General features: G+C 45.2%; 1 protein-coding gene across 7 annotated transcripts in view; it reads right to left on the minus strand.

Annotated features, from left to right (window-relative positions):
• Nucleotides 1-14,590: 14,590 nt before the first annotated feature.
• Nucleotides 14,591-25,089, minus strand: part of CHST11 (carbohydrate sulfotransferase 11) — a 265,306-nt gene continuing 254,807 nt past the window's right edge. For all 7 annotated transcript variants that reach the window (XM_058741555.1, XM_058741554.1, XM_058741559.1 and 4 more), the window contains one exon: nt 14,591-15,754. In XM_058741555.1, coding sequence (XP_058597538.1) covers nt 14,900-15,754 — 855 coding nt within the window. In that variant the 3' untranslated portion in view covers nt 14,591-14,899. The remainder of the gene's footprint in view (nt 15,755-25,089) is intronic.

The following is a 25,089-nucleotide window of genomic DNA, read 5'->3' on the forward strand; positions in this document are numbered from 1 at the left end:
TAAATTGAGGTAACTTCTAGGCACCATTAATCATGGTTTTAACTAACAAAAATAAAGTGATAAAGCCCAGTGCTGGCAATCAAGAAGACATATGTATTCAATTGCCTAGTGACACCGTAAATGGTATTCTTCTGCTGGGGCCAGTTACAAAACTGGGGCCAGTAACACAAACTATGAAACTGCTCAAATCCTTTGTTCTGGTATTGCTGCCGAATCTCCAGGAAATATCCTTAAAAAAAAAAAAAAAAAAAAAAAAAGCTTGCCAATATGAACATTGTAAAAAAAGAAAAACATTCTTTATAATTTTGTTTTAACAATTAGAGAACTACTCCAGATTCTCAGTGGGAAGGGGTTAAATAAGCTACAGCTATTGAAGCAACAAGCAGACGTCTGCGTTGGACCATGAGGGATGAACGCAGTCCAGAATTACCTTCCCACACACACAAACCAGAAAAATGGACAAAGGCTAGGAATCAACTGTTTTCAGACACCAGATAGCAGGCCGAAAGTGACTGGGATCCCTGAGGAAAGAGAACAGTTGAGATGAGGTCCGCCATTTTCAAGTCCCTCTGTCGGGAGGTAATTTGCAGGGTGTGGCTCACCAAGGAGAATCCCAGACCCAGCCCACCAGTCCCTGTGAATTGAGGAGACGGACTGATGTCCTGGGAGGCCAAGGGGGCTAGGATTGGCAGAGTAGGGTACCCAAGTGAGGAGAGCCATGCTGAGAAAGAGCTTCCGGAATTTAGACAGGGGTCTTCTTAAGTCTTTGACTAAATGCCCGTGAGTGCCTGTGTCGAGTAAAATCCCACAAGGCTGGACAAGAACAACTCCCAAGGAAATAATTCCAAAAGTTACACGGTGCTGGGGTTTATTTGCTTCTCCTCTACCGGAGTGAAAGATCCCACTGAATATTCAGGGCACTAAGTAGGGTCCTTGGAAAGGTGACATCTTCCAAATGGGGTTTAATTAGTTCTAGGATAAAAAGCAGTCTAAAACCACCTTAAATGGCTTTTTACTACCAAAACTCAGTCACAAAAAGTTAGATAGCTTAATTAATCATGTATCTATTAAGTAAAATGGATGCGTAATGAAAGGTCTTCCAGCAATGACGCAATGAAAATTCCCGGTTCGGATGGCTTCACAGGTGAATTTTACTTAACATCTGAGGAAGAAATATTTTTTTTTTATTTTTTTTTTTAACGTTTATTTATTTTTGAGACAGAGAGAGACAGAGCATGAACAGGGGAGGAGCAGAGAGAGAGGGAGACACAGAATCTGAAACAGGCTCCAGGCTCTGAGCTGTCAGCACAGAGCCTGACGCGGGGCTCAAACTCACGGACCGTGAGATCATGACCTGAGCTGAAGTCGGACGCTTAACCGACCAAGCCACCCAGGCGCCCCAAGGAAGAAATATTATAATGTCTACACAGGTTCTTCCAGAAAATACAAGAAGGAGCCCTTCCTAAGTCATGTTATGAGGTCAGCATTCTCCTGACATCAAAACCAGGTGAAGACATTATAAGAAAAGGAAACTACAGGACAATATTTCCCATGAACACAGATGCAAAATCCTTAACAAAATAGAAAATTGGCCACCTCAGTTTGCTGATACAGGGCACCTGCCAAAGACCTCTAGCTGGCATCATACGTTATAGTCAACAATGGAGTGCTTTCCTCCTAACCGCCTCTATTAAACCTTGTGTCGGAGTTTAGAGCCAGTGCAATAAACAAACAAAAAAACAAACCTGCTGGGGGAAATGATACTACATGATATCAAGGCTAACTATGAAACTATACTAATTATGACACTGTGATGTCAATGGAACAGAATAGAATCCAGAGAGATACCCACATATATGTGGTCACTTGGTTTTTGACAAAGCACCAACAGGAGAAAAATACAGTTTTTTCTGATAAATGGCACTCAAAAAGCTGAATATCCAGATAGTCTTAACTAGGACCCTTCATACCATATGCAAAATTAACTAAACGAATCTAGACTTAAATGTGAGAGCGGAAGCTTTAACGCCTCTGTAAGAAAGCCCTGGAGAAAACCTTGAAGGCTTCAGGGAGGGGCAAAGGTCACATAGGACACAATCTGCCACAAAATAAACATCCACGCATTGGACTTCATCAAAATTAAAATTTTTTCATCTTCGAAAGATGCTATTAGGAAGGACAAAGAGGCAAGCGACAGACTGGAAGAAAAGATTTGCAAAACACGTTTCTGAAAAGGACTCTTGTGCAACATTTATAAAGAAATCCCACAAACTGATACCAAGAAGAACAAGCCAATTCTCAAAATAGGCAGAAGATTTGAATGAGCACTTCTCCGGAGAAGACATGTAAAAGTGTATATAAAATAATATAATGTCAATAAACACACAAAAGTGTCTAATCCATGTGTCCACAATGGTAAGACTCAGAAATGAACCTGAAAATTATTTTGATTCAGTATTCACTGTTTTTAAATAAGGTTTTCTTGAACAAACTTTTTATTATTATTATTATTATTAAAGAGCCTAAGTTCATTGAACTAGAGAATCGGTAATCATGGATTTGAGTGACAAGATGCCAAATTTCCAACATTTACCTCGTGGCAACACATCCCAACGTGTGAGCTCGAGAGAGAAGAATACAGCTACGAGGATATCACATACGTGTAATTTTAGAGTTTGCAAAATTTCAGAGAGGAGGATAGGCTGATTCTTATCAGGCTAATCATTTCTAGCTCCAGGTTCCTTTCTGGGAGGAGAATGAAGCCTGTTCTTTGTTGAGGGAGCCGAGGAATCAGGAGCGGCCCCTGGCTCGGAAGAGATGACAGGCACTCTGTTCTCCAAAGCACGCGGATGTCTTTTCAAGAAGGAATTGGCATTTGGATCTTGCTGCTGCTGCTGGAGACCTCCATCTGCAGCATAAGAATAGTGCAGCAGAATGCGGTCCCTGCTGTTTTGCTCTCGTTTGTATTGTATCAATCACAGATCCAACGAGAATTCGCTTGCTTTCGTTTTTTTGCAAAATCGCTGGGATTCTCTGTTGTCTGCCAGGGAGGTGGAAGCTGATGGATGCTTCCAGATGGGGGTCCTGGCTTTGGGCTCAGTGCTGTCAGAACACCTGGAGGCTTGTTTGGCAATGTACGGTTCAAGTGCAGGGACTGGCATTGTGTCACGAGAGACCGGAACAAACACAGATCCTGGCGTCTCTCGCCTATGTTTCTGTCTGAAAATTCACATTTACCTATGAGGGTTGGGCCAGGACTGTGTACCGACCAGCGTCGTACTCAATAAGCTTCTTGGAATTAGCGTGGTGCAGAAAGAGCAGGAGGTTTGGACCTTGGCTCCCTCATGTACTTAACCTCTCTGGGCCTTAGTGTCCCCATCTGTAAAATTAGGGTAGTACAAGTTGACCGTTCCTTTCCGCAACGCTTGGACCCGGTGTGTTTTAGGATTCAGAAATTGTCAAATTTCAGAAAAATAATGCTGCACAAACCGCACGTGTTACCTAATACTCCAGGAGGCCGCAGGGCTGTCTCCCATCACGAAACACATTAATATTTCTGCAGGGAAATGTATCGCTATTTACAGTAAGCGGGATAAATAAAGGCTATAATTAGCCTCATGTTAGTTTAGGTCAGGTTTTGCTGCCGAGTGAGCCTGCTGTAAATCTATAAAAAGACTTTTGGTTTTCAAGGGTTATAGATTTCAAAACTGCAGATAAGGGGGTGTGGAACCGAATTATATCCAGGGCCACTGCTAGGCCACAGGGCTTTTCTGTGAAGAGAATAGGATAACCATCATATCACGGAAACCACCAGCTTTTGCGCAAATTAGGACGGAAACCTTCTGGGTGATCACAGCCCCTGTGCCCATGACTTGGCACGTAGAGTAAGAGAAATGCATCCTTTCCTTCAGGGTAAATATCAGTTGTCAGCCCCATCCTCAGCTAGGCATGTCTGTGCAGTGCACAACCTGTACAACCAGACGCTATACAACCCGTGGCCCTGATCGTACCCACATCTCAGGGTCGCTGGAGGAATAAGCAATACTATGAGAAATCCCCCTTCCCCGAAGCTACGGTTCTACTCCAGACTGTCTCTTGTGCTCTGGAAGAATGCTTCTCCAATGTGAATGTGCACATGAATCACCTGGCTTCTCAAAATGCAGGAGGGCTGAGTGAAACACGGTGTTTCTAGCAAGCTCCCAAGTAGTATCATGCCGCTGGTTCACGCATCACAGTTTGAGTAGTAAGGTTCTAGACCCACTTATCCATCTTCCTCTGGATGTCCCGCGTGAACTTAATTAAGCACGCCCCGTACTGGAGTCATGACCCCTCCAGAAACCTGTTTCTGTTCCCGATTCCCTGACCTCCATTAACGGACCGTCTCCAGCTACCATCTCCCAAGCTGGGAACGTGCCAAGCCTGCTTGCCTCCTCATTTCCTCTCCCTCACCCCCACATCGATCAGTCGCTAAAAGCCACAGATTCTACCTCCTTGGCATTTCTCCCATTCAGGCATTTTTGAGCTGGACAATTCTCTTTTGTGGAGATCTGTCCACTGGGGACAGAGTCACCCCTGATTCAGAGCCGCTGCTCCAATCTCTCGCCTTCTCTCCATTTCTCCCGCTACTGACTTGTTATCACGTCTTTCCCGAGGATGGTCTGCTGTTTCATCTTTGTGTATATTTTAATTATCCTATAACAATCTGTTAACATTTCTGTGTTCTCCACTTGAGTGCGAGTCCTAAGAATTCCCACATTCTTGGCATCCTGCACAGGGTCTGACATAGACAATGCCTAACACAAGTTTGAGTGAATGAGTGAGAGGACGAAAAAATGAATGATTCAATCCCCTCACAGCTGCAGGTTTCTAGAAGGCGTGGGGAAGCTTAGGAAGTCAGCTCACGGGAGATCTGCCCCAGGGCTGGAGTAATCCTGTGCATGTCTGGAGAGAGCCTGACCGTGCAGAGTGGGCTGTGAAGACAGAGGGACGTCCAAAGCGGTTTCTGTCCCCCAGATACTCCCACCTGCCCGTCAGCCTCTCTCTTAAGTAAGCTGTTTTTGGCCTCTCCACCCTGCTTAGAAAGTTCGCTTGTCCCACTGCTGCTCGACCCAGGGTGCACGGTGCAGTGTAGGTAAGAGCTGCTTGAACACAATCTCTTCATCCTGAACAGCTGCACTTGAAACCTGGTTTAGGGCTTATGGTTTTTTTTTTCTTTTTTAAAATTTTTTTAATGTTTATTTATTTTTGACAGAGAGAGAGAGAGAGAGAGAGAGAGAGAGAGAGAGAGAGAGAGAGAGAGAGAACGAGCCGGGGAGGGGCAGAGAGAGAGGGAGACGTAGAATCCGAAGCAGGCTCCAGGCTCCGAGCTGTCAGCACAGAGCCCAACGCGGGGCTCGAACTCACAGACCGTGAGATCATGACCTGAGCTGAAGTCGGACACTCAAGCGACTGAGCCACCCAGGCACCCCTAGGGCTTATGCTTGAAACACAGATTGGCTTATTTGGTTCGGACTGTGAGAATACATATAGTATATGCGTTCCGTTCGGTAGACTCACGGCCTCCTCCAAGACCCCCAGCTGGAATTTCATTCTTGCCACTGGCTTTTAGTTAAAGTCCGACCTTTAGGAATAGTTTGTCTGAATTTGCTGATAATCGGTCCAGCTATTTTGGCAAGATACTTGTAATAGACAACTGTGAGATAATAGAAAAAATATACATTGGTCTCTACCCTGGTTCCTAAAGCTCCTAAAACCCTTGTAATTTCCTGAGTGACCAGAGCACACAGAGAGAGCTTCTGTGGTTGCAATATTTGGTCTTTGACTCGGTTCTTGACACAGAGCTCCTAAATCCCTTGGAATTTTCTAGGTGATAGCAGTATTTTTTGCTCTACTGAGGTGACGCTTGGTGGGCTCCTGGATGGGGGCTGCTCACCAGAGAGACCACGCCATGATTAGCAGCTTGGAATTTTCAGCCCCACTCCCCATCCTCCAGACAGGGGAGAAGGGCTAGAAATGGAGTTAATGATCGATTGTGCCTACATGATGAGACCTCCGTAAAAATCCCCAAAGTGTGAAGTTTGGCGAGCTTCCAGGTTGGTGAACACTAGGAGATCCTGGGAGAGTGGCACACCTAGAGAGGGCGTGGAGGGCTCCGTGCCCCTCCCTAAACCTTGCCCTGTGTATCTCTTCCATCTGCATATCCTTTTTTTTTTAAATTTTTTAAAGGCTTCTTTATTTTTGAGAGAGAGTGAGAGCAGGGGAAGGCCAGAGAGAGAGGGAGACACAGAATTTGAAGCAGGTTCCAGGCTCTGGGCCGTCAGCACAGAGCCTGACACAGATCTTGAACTCATGAACCATGAGATCAGGACCTGAGCCAAAGTCAGATGCTTAACCGACTGAGCCACCCAGGCACCCTGCCATATTCTTTTATAATAAACCGATAAGCAGTTAGGAGACTGTTTTTCTGAGTTTTGCGAGACACCGTAGCAAATTCATCTAACTTGAAGAAGGGGTCATGGGAACCTCCGCTTTATAGCCAGTGGGTCAAAAGTCCAGGTGACAATTAGGACTTGTGACTGGCATCTGAAGTGGGGGGTTAGTGTCTTGCAAGACTGAGCCCTTAACCTGTAGCGTCTGACACTATTTCCAGGTAGATAATGTCAGAATTGAGTTGAACTGAAGGACACCCAGCTGGTGTCGCAGAGAAAACGCCTCGCATCTGGTGTGCGGAGGGTGGGGTGTGACTGCGGTGTGAGGGGTAAAGGGGACACACACGGGAGGGGAGCTAGTTTGTCCTAGCTCAACAACACAGGCAGAAACTTAATAGACCGTCTAGTTGCCTGTGACTGTTAGTCTGAACTTTCCCCTTTTTGTCTTCACAGCTCTTTTGTTTTCTCTTTAGTGTCTTTCAACTTTTCAACTTTCAGCTTTTGCCCACTTTGGCTAAAGTTTTCATCTCTTCCCATGTCTGTCTGCAGCACCGTCATCCCCCAAGTCTGGACTTCTGTCCGCTTCCCCTCTTGGCCCACCAGTGATGCCAATTTCGGTGGGCCAGGAGTCGACCCGACCTGGGTTTAATTCTGGCTCTGCCACTTATTAGATGAGTGATTTAGCGGAAGTTACTTATTCTAATCTTCTGCTTCTTTACCTGCAAAAAGGGTCCAGGCATCCACCTTGCTGGTCGGTGTGAGGAGGAGATGGAAAGCATTTAACACCGTGCGGTAAATGTTATGAGTTAATAAGTTAGCCACTTTTATGGTCAGCTTTCTTTATGAAACTATGTACTTTTGGAAGAAACGATATTAAAAGGAAACATTCCCAAGCCACCTACAGTTGAATCTGTGCTTTTTGAGCAAACAAGCTCAGTGTATAGGTATCATTCCTTTATTAATTTATCTTGAGAGAGGGAGAGAGCACAAGCAGGTGAGGGGCAGAGAGGAGAGATGAAGTCCCAAGCACAGATGGCACAGAGCCTGATGCGGGCCTTGGTCTCACGAACCCTGAGATGGTGACCTGAGTCAAGATCAAGAGTCGGAGGCTTAACCGACTGAGCCACCCGGGCGCCCCAGGTATGATTCCTTTAGACAGAGGTCCTTTCTTCCTTCACTTCTGCTTCAGGCATTTCCCCTTCATCTTGTTGCTAGTTTGGTTCCAGGCACAAAGTTGTTTCTGGCTTGATCTGTCAGGTAAAGATCCAGGGCTGGCCTCAGCCATAAATACCTTCTCCAGCTGATGGTTTGTCTAAACCAATGTGAAATCCAAGGCTTTGCCATTCTTCCATAATGGCACATTCTATTATTATTATTATTTTTTTTTTGGATGCACTCTATTATTTTATAAATTTTTTTTTTAGCATTTTATTTATTTTTGAGACAGAGAGAGACAGAGCATGAATGGGGGAGGGGCAGAGAGAGAGGGAAACACAGAATCGGAAGCAGGCTCCAGGCTCTGAGCCGTCAGCCCAGAGCCCGACGCGGGGCTTGAACTCACGGACCGTGAGATCGTGACCTGAGCTGAAGTCGGACGGTTAACTGACTGAGCCACCCAGGCGCCCCATGGATGCACTCTATTATTTTAAAAAACAAACACTGAAAATTAAAAAAGATTAATACAGAGAATGGTTTTTATTCCAGTCTCTTGCATTTCAAATAGGAATTGGGAGCCTGCATTTCCTTTGTAGACCATTTGGAAAGAGGAGTCTAAACCTTGGTTCCCACCTTGAATCTGGGTGTGAGCTCTTTCTTTCCTGCATCTGCCTTTACCTTTTTATTTTCCTTTTTCCTTATTTCTTTTTTTCCATCTTAATCTTGTTCTCATGCTGTTCCCTTTACATCCCTTCTTGAAGCAGTTGACACCTCTATGGTGTCATCTAATTGCCAATCAACCTCTTTGGCATAAAGAGCCACAGAGGAGGATTTGGGCCAATCATTTAGAGAATGTCACAGTTGGAAGGGCTCAGAGGTCACCTAACTTATGGTTCCCAAACTGTGTTCCCTACAACTCAAGGGGGCCATGGAGGTCCACAGGAACTTTATGGGGAAAAGAAGCTCAGGTGGTCCTCGAACTAGTCAATCACAGCACCTCTGCTTTATCTATTTTACAGATGAGCGTTTAACATACAAAAAAAAAATTAAGAGGCTTGTTTTTCCTTTTAATTTAAAATCACAGATCTAGCTCAATTCTTACATTTCACAGGTGAGGGAAGTGAGGCCCAAACAGGAAGTGATTACCTCTAGGGGACACACAGCCCCTTGGTGGATGAACTAGGGCTAGTAACGTCAAGGGTTCTTATTTATCACAACTGAGATAAATAATTCAGCTATTACTGTTTTCCTCTTTCAAAGAGGCAGTATATTTGTACATAGTCCTTCGCCAGCTATGTGTTTGAAATCAGCAGGCTGCTTCTAGTCTGACTGTTCTATCCAGGGGTTGTTGTGAAGTGGGGAAGACGTTGGTGCTGGGGAAGGATTGTAAAATGGGGGAAAGATTGTTTGTTTCCCATGTCAGTCTTGCTAGACTCCCCCTTACCGTTTCATATTGGAAACACTAGACCCAAGATGTCTGATAAACTCCCTTTGGTGAACGTAGACTGGACTAGTCTTCCCACTTCCTGTAAGTCCTCTAGGACCCCAAGGGGCCATAGCCATTGACCACAATGTGCTGGCAGGAATGTGGGGACCAGCTGTGCAAAGCTCAGAACTGCACTGCGAGAGGGATTTCCCTCCCCAGAGATCTGTTCTCCACCAAGCCCTCAGGGGTCTGCTGCCTCAAATGTCTTCCGGGCCAATGGTTCCTAGTCTTTTTGGATCTTGTGACTCTTTGAGAAAATGTTTGAAAACACTTTGGGGGCTGATCTGGAGCTGCCGATGCCTTATTTTCTTATATCAGCCAATGTCTATTATCATAAAAGTTATTCGAACACCAGAAATGTAGGAAAGATACAACTTGAGAAAGGGGAACTCTTCCCAAGAAAGGACACTTGGGCACTGGGTGCTAATGATTCTGCCTGGTGCTACTGTTCACTTGGAGGTGGGTCAATAATGACCTCACCCTGGCCCAGCCCCGACAACGTTCTAGGCCACAGGCTCCTTAGTTTTTGTAGCTTCTACAATGTCAGAGGGCACCACCGGCACCATCAGAAATACTGACCGATTAGCCACTGACAAGAGGGCATTTCAGTCTTATTTCCGAGAATTATCGAAGACTGGAGATGTTCTCTTTCAGCCTTGCTTCCCACTGACATTTCCCACTGTCCCAGATGAGTCAGGGACAGGACATGACCAAGTTATGTCCACTTATTACATTAAAAAGGAATGCATTCTCCATTAACTTGAGACAACTAAGCTCCGTGGTCTGGACATCTCCCAAGCAGATGGGACCAGAGCAAGGATGACCGGGACACCAGGAATGGGGGGAGCTGGCTTCTGGGGGCGGATGGACACTCCACTGGTGGTGGACATATTACAAACCGTATCTGGCATGGATGAGAATGGGATACATTTTTAAATCCAATATTCTCATGTTAAATGTTTAGGTAATACCTTTAAAGAAATTAGAATAGAGAAACAGCTTTGGCAAAATATAAATAAGTAGGTAAGTCATTTCTATCAATAAAGCCAAAACATGCCCATCAAGGGAGCAGAAAAAAGCTATCTGGGGCATCTGGAAAGGAATGGATTTGGACCTGGAAAATTGGAGTCCACAGGGCAGGTCTGCAACTTCTGGACAGTAGACAGCCGCTTAGTGGCAGTCGTCTGGTGGCCAGAGCATGGGCCTCTGAAGGCACATTAACCCACACTGGAACACTGGCTTTGTCACCAAAGTCGTTTAACCTCTCAGAGACTCTGTTTCCTTGTTTTTCCCATGGATGGTGGGACTGCGTGATCATGGGGCACGCATCCCTCTGCAGAATTTGTAGGCAAAACAGGAAGGAAGAAAGCTTCTCTTCATCCACTAAACAGGAAGGGTTCAGATCGGTGGCGGCCTTTACCATGGCCAAGACTGCCAACGGGGTCCACGTCTCTGTTTCTCCCCATCCTTTGGTGCACACGAACAGGGCTCCCCACACGCTAAGAAACACAGCCCACCCAATCCCTACAGTCTTTTGTCAATGAGCCATGAAGAAACCATACACAGAGAGAAGCTTTTTTTTTTTTTTTTCTTCTTCAATTTAATTGAAGTTACTTAGAAAAATAATCAGGCTTGAATGGCTTTTCCTGGAGGAAGGTTCATGAACATTTCACGCTTTTGTTGGCAATGTGGAATTCAGCTTTCTTGAACAGTACAGTAAGATACAGGGAGAGTTTTCTAAAACAAGCCCTCTACTGCATACAAATATGTAAAAAAAAAAATCACACTCCACAAAGATGTTAAATTATATGTGCATATACCATACTGAGCATGCTCATAAGAAAATAGTACGGGAGGCTCCTTCTGTACCTGATAAAGAGTAGCAAACTGAAATTTGCCTGTGAACAGCCAAGGGGCAAGCTGGTTATGGTGGTCCTGTTGCCTGTTCATAGGGTCCAATCAGTCGTGATGAGAAAAGGCTGGAAGAAGTGCTGGTCGTAGGAACTTGGGGGGACTTGTAGGAACTTGGGGGAGCCATTCGGTCAGTCCAGCTGACATAGGAGTGGGCGAGGAAGGGATTCTGGTCACAAGGACCGCACAGAACAGGGCAGCTGAGATTGTGTGTGTGTAGGGCAGGGCTAGTCTGCGAGAGAGTTGCTCTCTCACCCACCAGGGACAGAGTCCCTTGGCTTTTTGCCAGGTTAGAACAGGAACTTCTGTAATCACTAACTCAGCAGTGGTCCAGACCCCACCATCTAAGTGTGCGAGCAACTTGCTTTTTTTCTGAGAACTTTCTACCAGCAGGAAGTAGCTCCTTGTGCTTCCACACCCTTGCTCTCAGGAGGGTGAAACTCACCTGGGTAGGAAGGAGACGGGAAGGTCCCCTCTGAGACAACCACAGGTCAGCAGAAGCCTTTCTTCCCAGACCAGCTGGGGAGGCAGATGGGGGGAGGGTGGCATTGTCTGGAGAAGCTGCAGGAATTCAAACCCTGTGGCTAATATTCTAGCATTTTCCAACCAAAGGGATAGGTTAAGCAGGAATGTCCTTGTAAATACCACCCTCTCTCTACCTGGTTTTGAAAACACAGCAGCACCTTTGAAAAGTGGCCTGGAGATAGGACACCTGCCTGTACTTTTCTCCAGCTAAGCATGCAATGAAAAGCGTTTTCAAACAGTTTTCCTTCAAAAAACAAAAAAAAAAACAAAACAAAAAAACCCAAAAAAACCCCAAAACACAAGCTTTTGCTTCCCAGGCACATTTTTACCCATGGATTCTTTTACACCAAGGACACAGAATACTTTCTACATTCTGCAGAACAGTTGATTCAATTTCTTAAAAAGTTTTTATGCCATTAGAAAATAAAGTGTGAACATAAAACACAAGGGGAAAAGTCCCTCGTTGCAGAACGACACTGAAGTCGTGTCCCTTGGAGGACAGTCCTTCTCACTTGAGAGAAGATGGTGAAAGGCGGTACTCTGCACACGGCACGAGCAAGCTCACGCAACCCAACAAACATGGCGGCAGGCACACAAAACTTGGGAGATCTACGTGAATTTCCATCGGAAAAAACGAAAAAGCACATGGTGAGCAACTCTGAACTCTGGAATCGAAGAAGTACTTGTCAAGGGTTGAGCCCACTCTGCTTGCATTGAGCAACCTAAGGCTTGAGGAGTAAGGGGACCACTCTGTGGCCTGATGCCACCCCTCCCTCCCTTTCTGTGTCCACACCACCCTAGACAATCCCCTGCTCCCTTTTGGCAGGGATGGAATCATCGCCCAGGGTAGAATCCAGGATTAAAACCATTGCACTGACGTAAAAGTTTCATTCATTTGATAAAGTACCTCTGTTGTTATAAACCAGATAGAGACTGGTGTTCTATTGTTTTGTTTTTGAGAAGGGTCAGGGAAGTAGTTTTATCCTTGAAGACCTCAGATCTGCTAAATCAACCTAACCAGAGTATCTTCTGTGCAGCATCTCTGTGAGATGTGTGAAACAGAGTAACCTGGTCACAAAAGTTCAGAAAATGCCACCAACTCAATGATGCTTTGGGGGATTCACAACGCACAGCACACATCCAGGCTCTGAAAAGTCCTGTAGAAAGGAAATTGACTTAACTTTGTTTCCCAAGGGTATGTGACCCCCAAAACGCATTTTTTTTCCCTTTGTGGCATCACACTAACTTTACACCCCCTAGAAGCTTTGCTCTGTGGGACACATATCAGGAAACGCTGGACAACGTGTCATTAGCAGAAGCGCTGTTTCTGAGGACAGGGTCCCCTGATCGGAAACAGGACCCAGACTCCCAACTCCAGGGACAGTTGGGGTCTGTCACTCTGTTCAGTAAAACATACTGCCTAACATCTCTATCCGTGGAGGACACAGTTGCTGTGCCCTTCCCCAAGGGGAGAGAGCCTGGAAGAAGGTACATAACATTCTATAAAAAGCCTTGGCCACCCTCTCCAGTGCACACCTCACTCACATTCAACAAAATAATATTCTCGGTGAGACGTGGCAGCTGTGGCTGAGTCGGCTGTGAGCTTTACAATTTGAATCGTTTCTGTGAATAAATTATTCAGTTTTTGCTTGTTTAGAATAGTCTCACCCCTTCGCTATATACTGCATCAAAAACAAAAAGCAAACCCCACACCCATCCCACCCGACCCCCTATTATTAGAACTATAATTATTATTATTATATACAGGAGCTGCTACCAACTCACACCCTAGCTCTACGAGGGATGTGGCTCAAACTTCAACCAAGGCATCGAAATGGCTGGAAATGAGAAGCGTGCGCAGATGCGCATTAGCAAGGAACAGGAAGCGGACCGTATCCGGACTTCCGGAGGAATGGGGACGTGGGTTGCCATCACAGAAGGCTGTCCTTGCTCATGCACGGTGGCCGCAAAGGTGTTGATGGTCTCAGCCTCTGGAGGACTTGGGCCTATGTGTAGGAATGGCCCGCCTCGGATCTGTACGAGGGAGACACGCCGGGCCTCTGCGGATCCCACACGGCCAAGGCCTGCCACGTCACCGCACTCTCGCCCGTGGCCAAGAAGAGAGAACGCTTCCACCCGGAGACGTGGACGCGGGACTGACGCGACAGGCACTTGGCGAACGTTCCCCTTCCCTCGCCCAAGGCAGGACATCACTAACCAGCCACAGCACCCTCCCGTGCTACGCCTGGCAAATCTGTTCCGGGGCCTAAAACCAGACGCTACGGATAGGTCGGAGTGGACACAGGATCTTTGTCATCTCTTGTGTTGGGCAGTGAACTTGGATTACTCATCAGCTGAAGTGGCCTGTTCTAAGTGTGTTTCAAATCTGGGCCAGAGAGAAAGGCCAATCTGTAGGGGTCACGGACATTCTGGGGTTGTTCGAAACAGCCCAAACCTCATGGTAAGTCCATGAATATCAGGGGATTGCTAATTGCTGAGCTGGGTACTGCGTTCACATAAAGCTTTTTGAGGGCCAAGACTATCGGTTTTGTTCAATGCTCCATCCGCGGGGCCTAAACTTAGGCAGAGCACATAGTAGTTGCTCAATAAATACTTGTTGACTATAAAGCAACAGCCACTTCACCGTCACAACTGGCACTGCCAGTTAGAAGTTTCTGTAGAAAAGCCTATCCTAACAAACTGCTATTTCTGGTGAAAAGGAAAGGAAAAAACAAAACTACAATCAGTTCTTCTCCTTGGGTTAAAAACAAAAACAAAATCACTTTTTTTTTTTTTTTTTTTTTTTTTGCTTAGTGCCAGGGGGCTCCTGGGTTGTTCAGAATCTATCCAGAATTAGTCCCTTGCAAAGGTGCCTATTTCTATTTATCTCTCACAGAATTTCAAGATGGCAGCACGATGGGCCTCGCGGTGGGTGTTATCACACAGCTGGCTCCGAGAGCGCTTAGCAAGGGGGGGCATTCGTGCCCCCACGTGAGCTGCAGCAAGCACAGAACAACACACGCATTTCTTCCGCAAAAACATCAGAATCTTGCTGCCACAAAAAGAAATCTCTACAGAGACCACGTTTAAATAACGATAAATAATATTAATTAGAATTTACGGGATGCACAATTCATGGAATTCACCAGAGCACAAGGAAACCTTTGAGACAGCGTTGCAGTATTCCCGTCTAAAACCAAGGACACCCATCCCATCCCCCTGCAAAGACAGCCGTCCTTCCCTACTAAGGATTTTAAATAATTCTCACCATGCTGCTCGCAGCATCATTCCCAAAGAAATATTAATTTACAAAATAACCCAATATCCATATAATTCTTTTGACAAATAAAAATCTTAAATTAAAAAGCACGACTCTCTCCCTCTCCCACCCCCTTTATTCCAATTTCAGGTAGCTTGGCACTGAGTAATTGAACATTAAAAAATCGAGTTTGTAGACTTCGTACAGCTGCGTTTGGTGCTCGGAGCTGATGTTCTGGAAGAACTCCGTGGTCATTTCGTCAGTAGTTCTCGTAGACTTGGCGTAGGTGGGGAACTTGAGGTAGCTGCCCACCCCCGCCAGCCGCAGCACGTAGTTGGAATCCTCCTCCAGCGTCTCGTACTTGCCCACGAGGTCGTAGCGGATGTGGCACGGGTGGCACAGCGAGTGCACGGTCTGCCAGTGCTCGTTGAAGGGCTCCTCGCGCTGCGTGTGCGGGTCGATGAGATAGGCCACGAACTCCTCGAACCTGACGTCATCGCCCCTGCGCAGCGCCTCCTGGGTGGCGTTCTTCCGCTGGCGCCGGATGATCTTGGTGCCGTAGCGCTTGTGGAAGGACGTGTTGTACTTCTGCGTGAACTTGTTCCGGTAGGCCGACACCAGCCGCTCGAAGGGCTCCCGCACGAACAGGAACTTCATGTAGCTTTTCAAGCGGTGGTTGATCTCGGGGATGCTGTACTGGTTCAGGGTCTTGAGGTTGGCCGCCACGTGAGCCTCGTTGGCCGGGATCTCCATGGGGTCGCTGTACTTGCCCCGGCCGCTCAGCACCATCATGAGCCGCTTCCAGTTGGTGCACGCCACCTTGGGCACGTAGCAGTAGATGAGTTCGTGGTCCTCGTCCACCACCAGGTGCTTCAGGTCGTTGGGGGTCAGCACCCGCCGCTTGCGGCTCACGGCGCTGTTGGCCCGGCAGGTGTCTGTGACCTGGTCCCGCCTCATCTGGTGCAGGACGGCGGTGTTCGAGAGCTCCAGCTGCAGAGGGGACACAAGGCGGGGGGGGGGGGGGGGGGAGGGAGAGGAGAAATCAGTGCTGGAGCAGGATGTTGCCACTTGGCCACAGCCACCGCCCCAATGGCCGGCGCCGGCCACCAAGATGGCCGGCTGACCACCTGACCGGCCCGTCTTCCTTCCTAATCCCCCACCAGCTGCCTCCACTCTTTTTGTTCTTTGGTCCGTGATATTTCCTTCCTAGACCGATAGTAATGGTCACCTCTGTGACTTACCCATCACCCTCTATGTGCCTGGCATTTTACCAGAGCCTCACGTTGGCCATTTTCCCCCCTCTGTGCAACCATCTTGAAATGACATCGATTTAATAGTGTCAAGTACCCACCACTGTGCCAGGTAGAATGCTGCCAGCAATGGGGACGCAGTCAAAAGCTACAGTGGGGAAACTGCCCTTTGGAGCTGATAATCTAGCTGGAAAGAACGAGGGAACCGAGGCTCAGAGAGGTGAAGTTACTAGAGTGAGATCACACGGTGGGGAAGCGACAGACCCCAGATTCAGACCCAGGTCTTCCTGGCAACGAAGGCCGCCCACTTTCCACTCTACTTGGAGGTCCAGTACTCCCATCTTCTTGATTGAAGCATGAAGGGTCTGGCATCTGACGGATCTACTTTATTTTTGTTAAGGTTATTTACCTTGCCAGACCGCATGCACACGTGTGTGTGTGTGGGGGGGGGCAGGGGCAGAGAGAGAGGGAGAGAGAATCCCAAGCAGACCCTGCGGTGTCAACACAGAGCCTGCCGCGGGGCTGGAGCTCATGAACTGTGAGATCATGACCTGAGCTGAAATCAAGAGTCGGACGCTTAACTGACTGAGCCACCCAAGCGCCTCTTGTCTGATCTACTTTAAAGGGGATCCAATTTCTCTCCGAGCCTATCGTTGTGAACATCTGTTGCTTTGTGCTTCTTCTGGTACCAGGGTCTTGATTTTGCCCTGGGAACCCGCTTTCCTCCATTCCCTGTTCTTTTTCCTCTCAAGCAGCTGAGCTGTGAGAATGGCAGCCTGGGGCTTGGGGACAGGGAGGAGGGCCACTGTGCAGCAACAGCTAGACTGGGAACGAAGGGCTCAAAGGAAAGATGAGCAGGAAGACAGAGGGATGTATTCCCAGGGACGTCACCTGAATACCTAGGTCCACACACTCCTGAATCCAGATGCCCTAACTCCTGGGCTTTTGTTACATTAGTATGTTTGCTTTTGTGCATAAAGTTGTGTGACTCTGGATTATATCATCTGGAGCCCAAATATATGGGTATTTGCATTTACTACCTTAGAGCTCTTCTCTCTGCTGTATTCATCCATCGATGTATCCATTCAAACATCTGTCCAGAACTCACGGTGGACAGGGCACTCTACTCAGCACTGGGAGACAGAACCTTCTCCTCAAGTGCTCACAGCCAAGGAGGGGTCAGGCCAAGAGGTAGTGGCCTCAGTAGGGCCTAAAGGGAAGGTGTGTGCACTCCTCTAAATTCTAGGAACAGAAGTTTCTCCTTCAAGGCCACTCACTCCCAGTGTGAACCAAGAATAGGAATCCGCCAAGAATAGGAAACAGAAGACCTCACTGCCCTGGTATGCTGCCATCTTGGTCTCCAACACCCAGAGACAGGGGGACTTTGATGGAGTGCCGACACCTTATTGTTGTTGGCTGAACGCCGTGCCTCCGTCTACCATCCTGAATGTGCAATGTGGCTCTGGTAATTAATTAATTACGGTTACAGCTATAGAGAAATTGGGGCACCAGAATTACGGAATAGCCAGTCTGGGGCTGCAGATAACAGGATGTCCTGGTTGCCTTCCTGGCCTGAGAATGCAGTCCCCATCCATGTACTTGTCTTTGAGGACCTCCACGGTCCCGCACCAACCTACTTTTCCAGCCTTGTTCCTACTCCTCTCCCCTTCAGAACTAAAGGGAACTCCAAAGAAATCAATGATTCGCTCTTTTCTCTTTATTTTTTAATAAAAAAAATTTTTAAAATCCCAGTATAATTAACATACAGTGTTATAGTGATTCAGCAGTTCTGTACATTACTCAGTGCTCAGCATGCTAAGTGTACTCTTTTTTAAATTTTATTTTATTATTTTATTATTTATTTTGAGAGAGAGAATGCACATGTGCTTGTGTGAGTGGGGGAGGGGCAGGGAGCGAGGGAGAGCGACAATCCCAATCAGGCTCTGGTCAGCATGGAGCCTGACGCAGGGCTCGATCTCACGAATTGTGATACCATGACCTGCGCTAAAATCCAGAGTCGGACGCTTAACCGACTGAGCCACCCAGGAGCCCCAATAAGGGTACTCTTAATTGCCTTTACCTATTTTACCCATCCCCCCACCTGTCACCCCTCTGGCAACCACTCGTTTTCTATATTTAAGAGTGTGTTTGCCTCTTTTTTTGTTTTGTTTCATTTCTTAAATTCTACATATGAGTGAAATCCTATGGTATTTGTCTTACTCTGACTGTTTTCGCTTAGCATAATACCCTCTAGATCCATCCATGTTGTTGCAGATGGTAAGATTTCATCCTTGAAATATTCCATTCATCCATCTATGGACACTTGAGCTGCTTCCGTATCTTGGCTGTTGTAAATAATGCGGCGGTAAACAGAGGGGTGGCACCTATCTTTTTGAGTTAGTGTTTTCACATTCTTTGGATAACTACCCAGTGGTGCAATTACTTGGTCCCATGGTAATTCTGTTTTAACTTTTTGAGTAACTTCCATACTGTTTTCCTCAGCGGCTGCACCGGTTTGTGTTCCTGCCCACAGCGCTCGAGGGTCCCTTGCTCCACATCCTCGCCAACACGTGCTGTTTCTTGTAATTTTAGCCGTTGACAGGCGTGAGGTGGTATCTCCTTGTGGTTTTGATTTGCGTTTCCCTGATGATGAGTGACGTGGAGCATCTTTTCAAGTGTCTGTTAGCCGCCTGTTTGTCTTCTTTGGAGAAACGTCTGTTTATGTCTCCTGTCCATTTTGTAAAATTTATTTACTTTTTAATTTATGTCCAAGTTAGTTAGCATATAGTGCAACAGTGATTTCAGGAGTAGATTCCTTAGTGCCCCTTCCCCATTTAGCCCACCCCCCCCCCCACAACCCTTCCCGTAACCCTCTGTTTGTTCTCCATATTTATGAGTCTCTTCTGTTTTGTCCCCCTCCCTGTTTTTATATTATTTTTGCTTCCCTTCCCCTATGTTCATCTGTTTTGTCTCTTAAAGTCCTCATATGGCTGAAGTCATATGATATTTGTCTTTCTCTGATTGACTAATTTCGCTTAGCATAATACCCTCTAGTTCCATCCACATAGTTGCAAATGGTAAGATTTCATTCTTTTTGGTTGCCGACTAATACTCCACTGTGTATATACATACACCACATCTTTATCCATTCATCCATCGATGGATATTTGGGCTCCTTCCATACTTTGGCCATTGTTGATAGTTGCTGCTATAAACATTGGGGTGCACATGTCCCTTTGAAACAGCACCCCTGTATCCCATGGATAAATACCTAGTAGTGCAATTGCTCAGTCGTAGGGTAGTTTTATTCTTAGTTTTTTGAGGAACCTCCATACTGTTTTCCAGAGTGGCTGCACCAGCTTGCATTCCCACCAACGATGCAAAAGAGATCTCTTTCTCCGCATCCTCGCCAACATCTGTTGTTGCCTGAGTTGTTAATGTTCGCCATTCTGACAGGTGTGAGGTGGTATCTCATTGTGGTTTTGATTTGTATTTCCCTGATGATGAGTGATGTTGAGCATTTTTTTCATGTGTCGGCTGGCCATCTGGATGTCTTCTTTGCAGAAGTGTCTATTCATGTCTTTTGCCCATTTCTTCCCTGGATTATTTGTTTTTTTGGGTGTAGAGTTTGATAAGTTCTCTATAGATTTTGGATACTAACCCTTTATCTGATATGTAGTTCGCAAATATCTTCTCCCATTCTGTCGGTTGCCTTTTAGTTTTGCTGATTGTTGCCTTCACTGTGTGGAAGCTTTTTATTTTGATGAGGTCCCAATAGTTCATTTTTGCTTTTGTTTCCCTTGCCTCTGGCGACGTGTTGTGTCTCCTGTCCATTTTTAAGTGGATTATTTTTTTGGTGTCACATTGCAGAAATTCTTTATATGTATGTGTGTAAAGTATATTTAAATTAGTACATTTAAAGTAGGCTTCATGCCCAGTGTGAATCCCAACACGGGGCTTGAACTCACAACCCTGAGATCAAGACATGAGATGAGATCAAGAGTCGTATGCTTAACCGACTGAGCCATCCAGGTGCCCCTGAAATCCTTCATATGTTTTGGATATTAACCCCTTCTTGAATATGTCGTTTGCAGTCATCCTCTCCCTTTTAGTGGGTTGTCTTTTAGTTTTGTTGATTGTTTCCTTTGCTGTGCAGAACCTTCCTATTTTGCTGTAGTCCCAAAAGTTTATTTTTGCTTTTGTTTCTCTTGCCTCAGGAGACACAGCTAGAAAAAAGTTGCTCTGGCTGATGTCAGAGAAATTACTGCCCGTGTTCTCTTCGAGGATTTTTTTAATGGTTTCAGGTCTCATACTTAGATCCTTTATCCCTTTTGAGTTTATGTGTGTGTACGTGTGGGAAAGTGGTCCAGTTTCATTCTTTCATATGTAGCTGTCCAGTTTTCCCACCACCATTTGTGAAGAGTCTTTTTCCCATTGCATATTCTGGCCTCCTTTGTCATAGATTAATTGAGCATATAATCATGGGTTTATTTCTGGGCTCTCCCACGGCTCTATTTTTGTGCTAGCTTTGACTACTACAGTTTTGTAGTATATCTTGAAGTCTGGGATTCTGATACCTCCGGTTTTGTTCTTTTTCAAGACTGCTTTGGCTCCTCAGGGTCGTCTGTGGTTCCATATGAACTTCAGGATTATTTGTTCTAGTTTTGTGAGGAATGCTGGTGGTATTCTGATAGGGATCATATCGAATCTGTAGATTGCTTTGGGTAGTATGGACATTCTAACAATATTTGTTCTCCTGATATCTTTGTATCTCCTAATATTTATTAATATTCCAAAGCATGGACTATCTTTCCAATTGTGTCATTTTCAATTTCCTTCATCAATGTTTTATAGTTTTCAGAATACAGGTCTTTCACTTCTTTGGTTAGGTTTACTCTTTTTGGTGCAGTTGTAAATGAAATTATTTTCTCCAGTTTTTCTTTCCCTTCATTATTAGTGCAAAGAAATGCAACAGATTTCTGTATATATTCATTTTGCATCCTACAATTTTACTGAATTTATTTATCAGTTCCAGTAGTTTTTGGTGGAGTCTTAAGGGTTTTCTATGTATAGTATCATGTCATCTGCAAATAGGGAAAGGTTTACTTTTACATATGGATGCCTTTTATTTCTTTCTCTTGTCTGATTGCTGTGCCTAGTACTTCCAGTACTATGTTGAATAAAAGTGGTGAGAGTGGACATCCTGTCTTGTTCCTGCTCTTAGGGGGAAAGCTCTTAGTTTTTCACCATTGACTATGATGTTAGCTGTGGGCTTGTCATATTTGGCCTTTATCACGTTGAGATATGTTCCCTCTAAGCCTACTTTGTTGAGGGTTTTTTATCATGAATGGATGTTGTAGTATGTTGTCAAATGCTTTTTCTGTATCTATTGAAATGATCATATGGTTCCTATCCTTTCTCTTATTGATGTGATGTATCATGTTGATTGATTTGTGAATACCGAACCATGCTACCATCCTGGGAACCAATCACACTTGATTGTGGTGACGAATTTTTAAAAATGTACTGTTGGATTTGTTTTGCTAGTATTTTGTCAAGGATTTTTGCATCTATGTTCATCGGAGAGATTGGCCTGTAGTTCTCCTTTTTTGTGGTGTCTTTATCTGGCTTTGGTTCAAAGAATCCCCTTCAACATTTCTTGCCAGGCTGGTTTAGTGGTGATGAATTCCTTTAACTTTTGGGAAACTCTTTATCTCTCCCTCTATTCTGAATGATAGCCTTGCTGGATAGAGTATTCTTGGCTGTAGTTTTTTTCTTCCAGCATGTTGAATATATCATGCCACTCCCTTCTGGCCTGCAAAGTTTCTGCTGAAGAAAATCAGCCCTATGGAGTTTTTCTTCTATGTACCTGTTTTCTTTTCTCTCGCTGCTTTTGACATTCTCTCTGTAGTGCTACTTTTTGCTATCTTAATTACTATGTGTCTTGGTGTGGACCTCCTTGGGTTAATTTTGTTGGGGATTCTCTGTGCCTCCTGGATCTGGATGTCTGTTTCCTTCCGCAGATTAGGGAAGTTTTCAGCTATTATTTCTTCAGAGAACTTTTCTGACCCTTTTTCTATCTTCTCCTTCTGGGATCCCTATAATGCGAATATTATTATGTTGGATTGTGTCGCTGAGTTCCTTCAACCTATTCTCATTTTTTATTATTCTTTTTTCTTTCTCCTGTTTTGCTTTCCATAACTCTGACCTCCAGCTTGCCGACCCGTTCTCCTGCTTCCTCTAGTCTATTTATTCCCTCTAGTGTATTTTAATTTCATTTATTGTGATCTTCACCTCTGATTGGTTCTTTTTTATGTTTTCTCTTCATTGAGGGTCTCACTGAGATCTTTCCTCAAGTCCAGTGAGTATCTTTATGACCATTCCTTTAAATTCTCTATCAGCCATATGGCTTATCTCCATTTTGCTTAGCTCTTTTTGCTGTGATTTTTGTCCTGTTCTTTCATTTGGGACATATTCCTCTGTCTCCTCATTTAGTCTCTCTCTGGCTGTTTCTATGTGTTAGAAGAGTCAGCTGCGTCTCCTGTCTTGAAAGTAGTGGCTGCATGAAGAAGAGGTCCCATGATGCCCTGTGGTGCCATGCTCCCTGTTCCCCAGAACCTGGCACTTCCGGGGTGTCTCCTGTGTGTGTTGCATGTGCCCTACTGTTGTGTCTGAGCCGCTTTTGCCTCCAGTCTATCCACCCGCAATGGCTCTCTTTGTCCATCATGGTCACGTTTTGGTCCCTATGTTGTTAGTATTAGTCTGGTCAGTAGGAATGTGTGAACTAAAACTTAGAAGGAACATGTAAGGTTTTCTTTTTAAAAATTCTCTAATTGGGGCATCTGGGTGGCTCAGTCGATTAAGCGTCTGTTGATCTTGGCTCAGGTCCCGATCTCACGGCTCGTAAGATCGAGCCTTGCATTGGGCTCTGTGCTGACAGCACAGAGCCTGCTTGGGATTCTCTCTTCCCTCTCTCTCTGCCCCTCCTCCACTCGCTCGTGTGCACTCTCTCAAACAAACTTAAAAAAAAAAAAACAACATTGCCAGTCACATAGAAGATGCTCAATAAATATTTTTTGTGAGTAAATGAATCAGTTAATATGCTCTTTAGGGAAACCTGATATGAAAGCAGGAAGGCCCCTCTGTAGCAAATGAAACTTCCCAAATGTTCATAGATGCCAGAACATTCTTTAATAAAGGCTGTACTAGGATGAATGGTGTCTCCCCCAAATTCATGTCCACCTGGAACTTTGGAAATAGGATTTTTGCAGATGTAATTAGTTGAGGTCATAATGAATTAGTGTGGGCTCTAATCCAATGATTGGTGTCTAATTAGGAGAGAAAACAGAGACTCAGAGACACACAGAGAGGCGGCCATGTGGTAACAGAGGCAGAGGCTGGAGTGATGCATCTACAAACTTAAGCGGTGCCAAAGATTCCCAGCAACATCCAAGGAAGGGTCTACCCAGGAGCCCGAGGAGTCAAATACAGGGGCCAAGCCAAGTCAATAATTTTGAGCACACTGACATAAAGCATAAATGTATAAGAGAAGATAACATTATATAAGAGGATATTTTTACATGGAAAAATAAGAAAAGGGTTTGAGAGCAGAAGTAAGTAGAGACAGGAGGAGATCTGAAATCGGAAGCTCCGGGCTTGATCTTGGTTGGCCAAGACCATTAACCTTCTGAGCCCCAGTTCTCTTAGCTGCAAAATGGGGATAGTACCATTTTGCAGGCGTGGGTTCAGCATTTAGAAAATATGAGCAAGTCTAGTACTGAATTTGGATAAGGTACGGTACACAGCAGGCAGTTCATATGCAGGCGTTCTGTCATGAAAGAAGAAAAAAGGATCCCCAAAGAGAGGGCCAGGACTCCCAAAGACAAATTTCACCAGCTCTATATTTTGTTGTAGGTAGCTCTAAGCTGTGGAAGTCAATTAATATTTTATTAACATGAAAGGTTCTGACTTGCATTTCCTGACTTCTTAGCAGAGGTATCCATCATAGAGGAGCATCTATGCCATTCACATATCAACAGCGACAACAAACTGTCCAAAAGGAAACAGAAAGATTAGGAAGGTGAAACGACCCATCGATATAGCTCATTCAAATCGCTATAGGCTGTTTTGAAGGCAATATGTTACTAAGTGAGCAGAGAAACAGGGGGATCTCCCCCAATTTTGTTTTCTAGCTCTTTTCCATTGGAGACAATTTTCTGGCCATCTGAATCTCCGGGGAGGTAACACATCAGTTAGTATTGCATTCGGGACCACAAAGCCATGAAATGGAAACGATACCACGGTTTCCTTTTATGTCCAGTTGCAGAGACAAAATTAACTCAATGGGACTCTGAAATGTGGTATTTGAGGTTTCTTTCTCTTTCCATTTCCTTCTTCTCCACGGCAGTTGAGGTGGCAAATGATGCACCTGCTGGAATGAGGTATGCCCAGTCCCCTTCAGGAGGGTGAAGGTCAAGAGAAAGGGCAGGTACAGGTTCTCAAACATGACACATATCTAGTCCCCATCAGAGGAAGAAATTCAACTGGGTCTCTACTGTTCCATTTTTTTTTTTTTTACAAAATATTTTAATTGGTCTTTTTATTTTAAAATAACTTTAGACTGGTGTCGATTTAACTTATTAAAAATACAATGTTACTAAAATGTGCACAGATAAAAAGCTAGGTATACAACTGAGACCAAAACAAATGTAAACATTCAAGTGAACATGAATGTGACAGATGATGTTGTTTTGCTGGAACTAAAGCCCTACTTGAACCTGGAAACTGCTCGCTCACTGCTCCAAGGCAGGTTCTTTGCAACACAGCATTCGTCCTCTGTGTCCTGCAGGAGGTTTGCCCACCGTTTCCTCCTTTCCAGTTACTGTGAAACCCGCCACCCTGTGACATCACTTGACCATCACTTGGTACAAACTCATCATTTACGTATTTTTTTGTCTTTGCTCATTTCAAATTAGCCCAAGACAACAAAAATAGAGCTACACGATGCCATCAAGGCCATCAATGAACACATGCACCTGAGTCTACAGGGCAGGACTGGGTTATCAGGGGTGGCCC

The sequence above is a fragment of the Neofelis nebulosa genome, chromosome 8, assembly GCF_028018385.1.
Source record: "Neofelis nebulosa isolate mNeoNeb1 chromosome 8, mNeoNeb1.pri, whole genome shotgun sequence".
Classification (NCBI taxonomy): Eukaryota; Metazoa; Chordata; class Mammalia; order Carnivora; family Felidae; genus Neofelis; species Neofelis nebulosa.